At 36.9% G+C, this 4,289-nt stretch overlaps 1 protein-coding gene across 1 annotated transcript; it reads right to left on the bottom strand.

Moving 5' to 3' along the window:
• Positions 1–1,801: 1,801 nt before the first annotated feature.
• LOC129871430 (uncharacterized) lies at positions 1,802–4,045 on the bottom strand. The gene has a single exon (XM_055946341.1). It carries the CDS (start codon positions 3,772–3,774, stop codon positions 1,924–1,926), a length of 1,851 nt encoding a protein of 616 aa, XP_055802316.1. The 5' UTR covers positions 3,775–4,045; the 3' UTR covers positions 1,802–1,923.
• Between the last annotated feature and the right edge of the window lie 244 nt (positions 4,046–4,289).

The following is a 4,289-nucleotide window of genomic DNA, read 5'->3' as shown; positions in this document are numbered from 1 at the left end:
CCACAATTTATCTACTCATTTGTAACTTTTTTAAAATTTTCTTAGATTGAAATTCAAATTGTAGTTATGAAAAGTAAATAACAATATGTAAAATCATTGAGATTAACCGGATCAAATTGGGCGGGTCATGACCCAACATTATTTTTAGCCCATTTGAACCCAAAGTAAATATGGACAGGTCATGACTCAACCCCATTTCCATTTCAATCAATTTTAATATCTCCAATTTCAACTCAACCTGCTCATTTGACACTCCTACTTAAAACTTTTATTCTCTAAACTTTTGGATGTAACAAGCTTTTCCTCAGAGAAAAATCCAGGACCTCAGACACAAAAAGGAAAATGTGCATTGATAATCCAACGATAGGTAAAGTAAAAATGAACATCTTAATAGAGGAACTAAGCAAACGCTAAATCTACCGGAAATAATGAAGCCTCTTTATCTTTTTCATATGAGAACAAAACCTGTTCAGTGACACAGGAACATCTAAAGGGGGTATAAATAGGGGTGTTCATGGTTCGGTTTGGGTCGGTTATTGATTAAAACCATAACCAAACCAATTTAGTCGATTTTTAAATGTCTAAAACCATAACCAAACCAAGTAAAATAATAACCACGGTTTGGTTATTGTCGGTTTGGTTCGATTTGGTTCGGTTTTTCGGTTTATTGTCGGAAAGACATGTTGATGGCAAATTAGGTCCACCAAACTTGCAACGTAGTTTATATTTACAAGAGCAAGTTAAATAGGGGTTCCAAAATACAAACAACTTTGTCCATAAATAAAAAAATTACATGTTTAAACTAAACTAACTAGATATTAGAGAATCCATAGACCATAATATAATCAAAAATACATCTTCCTTAGCTTAAGCTCCAAACTAATCAATGCTCAAAACAGTAGGGTTTTTACTTTCTAGGGCTATTCACATAGTTGGAAGTGAAAATGTAAAAGGAAAAGAAAGAGTAGGGTTTTTACTTTCTAGGGCTATTCACATAGTTGGGCTTCAGAGTTGAGAGTTGAGAGAGTTGGGCTTGGATTGGGCTTGGATTGTTGGACATAATAAGTATATTAAAATTAAATTAATAATTAAAAGGTATAAAATATTTTTAATTATTTATGAAAAGCTAATATTATACATATAAATAATTATAATTTTTATGTATATAATTATCGGTTTGGTTCGGTTATTTATTCGGTTATTTTTTACTATAACCATAACCAAACCAAATATTATCGGTTATTCAAATTTAAAACCAAACCAAACCAAACCAAACTGAATGTCGGTTTTTTTATTCGGTTTGATTAAATTTTCGGTTTGATTTTGGTTTTAACCAAAACCGTGAACAGCCCTAGGTATAAACAATGGAACTAGAAAGGCAAAAACTAAGAAAACAAAGGTACGGTCCTTAAAAAAAGTTTGTAAATTACTTTCTGTTTTTAATAAAATGACTTACTTTCCTTATTAATCTATTTCAAAAAGAATGACCTAGTTCCTTTTTTTAACAACACTTTAATTTCATTTTTCAATGTAGCATATTTAAAGTCATATGATTAAAGGGCATTTTAGTACATTTAACATAACTTTAATTTAGGACCATAAGATTGAAAAGTTTCTTTATTTTCTTATACTCCGTGTCAAGTCAACGGGAAGGAGTATTATATGTGACGTGTAAGAAGCATCACAAGAACTCAAAAGAATGGATTAGCAACAAGCAGCATCAGCCAGAATTTGTTAATTTAATTTCTCTATAGCACCTCCTTCACAACAAACAATGAGGAGCTCAAGGGCAAGAACTCCGTGTATAATGGATAGAAGTATTATTTGCCAAGTCATATTGAAATATTACATTCTCCCTCCCATGAAATTTATGTACAACTCTATAATGTGAGAGTACGCTATTCAATTTTTCCAAATTGTTGATCAATGACCATTATATTGCCTCTCAGTAAGTACACCGGAGTGATAAACATTAAGGTGATACATTGCCTCAGGCACCAACTCTTTCAACTCGGGATGTACAGCAAATAATGAGCGATCTACTCCTTCAAGAGCAGTGAACACACGTGCTTGCTCCAAAGCCTCACTGTTACCAGCATGTGATGCTAGGTAGCAGAGGAGCATCAACCCATGCAATTTCGATCGTTCATTTCCTCTCAACAGTCTCATCAGAGGAGGGACACCTCTGTATTCAATAATTGTTTTTGAGTGTTCCGTACACAAAAAATTCTGCTGAGAAGTAAATTTTTCCAGAGAGGCAGCAGCTTCTGCTGCCACATCCAGGTTCCCATTACTAAGTAGCTCAACTAAAGAACCAATTACACGAGTTTCTCTCGCTGGAAATGTCCTAGCCAGTGAACCAACTGATCTAACAGCCGGAATTTTTAATGTTGGGTCATCAGATTCTTTAATCACCCTCAATAACTGATCCACAACAGCCTTCGCAGCAGGAGAATTTGTCTTGAAAGCAGCCCTTCTAAGATCAGCATTTGATTCAGCAGCAGCAGTTATTTCCATTATTGTCATCAAGCAATTAAACTGCAACTCTCCCTCTTCTCTCTCAACAAGCTTGGCTAAACAAAGCAAACCTTTGGTCTCCGTTATCCTCTTACTTATCACAACACTTCCCTTGGAAAGCATCCACAGAGCCTTAGCACAACTAATCTTCAGCTGATGCTTCATTTCCGGCTTTTCATTCTCTTTCTCCTTCCTGTAACTCACACCTTTGCTACTCCCGTCAGAATAATGTGATGACAATGGCGAACCAGGAATACGTCTGTAGTTATACAACCCTGACGAATTCTTCTCCAACTCCTTATTGATCTGCACAATGGAATGTATGCTTTGCTTCCCATTTCCAAATTTTGGTTCATCTTTTGGAATATCATACGATAACAATGTCACAAGCGGCCTAATGACATTCTCCCTAGCAAATTCCTCCTGAGCTAACGAACTATGATCAGCCATTTCTGCCACTAAATCAGCCAACTTAATTTGGATTCTTGTCGGGGAATCCCCCAACAGTAGAACTATTATTGGTACCCCCATTTCACGAACAATTTCCCGAACCCTTTCTTCGTCATTAGCTAGATAAAAAAGGGCTACAGCAGCAGCAGTTTGAGCATCCGGGGATGAGTTTTTGTCCTTCAAGAGCTTTAGCAAAGGGAAAATTCCACCTTCTTCAACAATAATTTTCTTATTTCTATCATTATCTTTAGCAAGTGAAGCTAATTCATTAGCAGCCTCAATTTTATCATTCAATTGACCCAAATATAATGAAGCTATAAAAGACCACACCCAAGAAATTATGGGGTCATTACTAGCAATTGGTGGAAGAGAAAGAACAATACCTCCGCCGCCACCACCACCATCATAGTCAAAGATGCTAAGGAGCCACTTCATATCACCTATGGAAGAATCTAGAAGGTTGTTTACCTTACGAAAATCGGTAGTCGAGACGATTCTGACAACACGGCGAAGGATTCCCCGGCGTTTGCACTTTCGAACTAGGGTTAAACCCCGGTCGAGATTCTTGGAAACATCAGCGACGATTCGACGAACCGGACGTTCGTAGAGAGAACCGGTAGTTGAGGTGTTGATCCGGGCAATGGACCTTAGCATCTGACAGAGCCGGTCGGCTTGTTTTCCGACCTCTGCGCAGTCAATTTTGAAGAAATCGGCTTCATCGGCTGCTTGTCTTATCCGGTCGGATAATAGAATTGGAAATGATAACACTTCCTCTATTCGCTTATCCTCTATTTCCATCGCCGCCATGAAACCACGGTGATTTTAGGCACTGTTTAAAGAACCGATTTTTCTCCTGATGGATGAGAAGATTATATACAGAATGACTTGAACTTCTGTTCGAGTTGGGTTACTAAAATCCAAAGAATTGAAATGTCTAGTTGTTTTCTGGGGTTTAGGGTTGCCGAAGGCTTTCTCGTAGAGTAGTATGAGTTTATTTTATTCGTTTTGGTTTGATTGCTGCTCTTACAATATACCTGTCTACATCGCATGTTTGTGTGTTTTACGTTTTTTAATGTTGAAATTGCGTAAAATTTTTGAGGTTCGTCGAGTCCGGTTATACTTCAAAAGACCCCACGCAAAGCAGACTGGCTGACCGGTTCCTAAAAGCAGCTGTAAGGGGGGAATAGAAAAAATCACGACTCAAATTAAATAGACAAATCAAGTTAAATTGATTAAAAAAAATGAAAAATATAGAAAGCATGAAAAAATTTGTCACAAATTGGCACGAAATGTCAATTGACAGTCATGCCCTTTTGGCTCCA

The sequence above is a fragment of the Solanum dulcamara genome, chromosome 10 (genome assembly GCF_947179165.1).
Source record: "Solanum dulcamara chromosome 10, daSolDulc1.2, whole genome shotgun sequence".
NCBI lineage: Eukaryota > Viridiplantae > Streptophyta > Magnoliopsida > Solanales > Solanaceae > Solanum > Solanum dulcamara.
The sequence above is the reverse complement of the archived record's forward strand: the minus strand, read 5'-3'. Positions and strand labels throughout refer to the sequence as shown.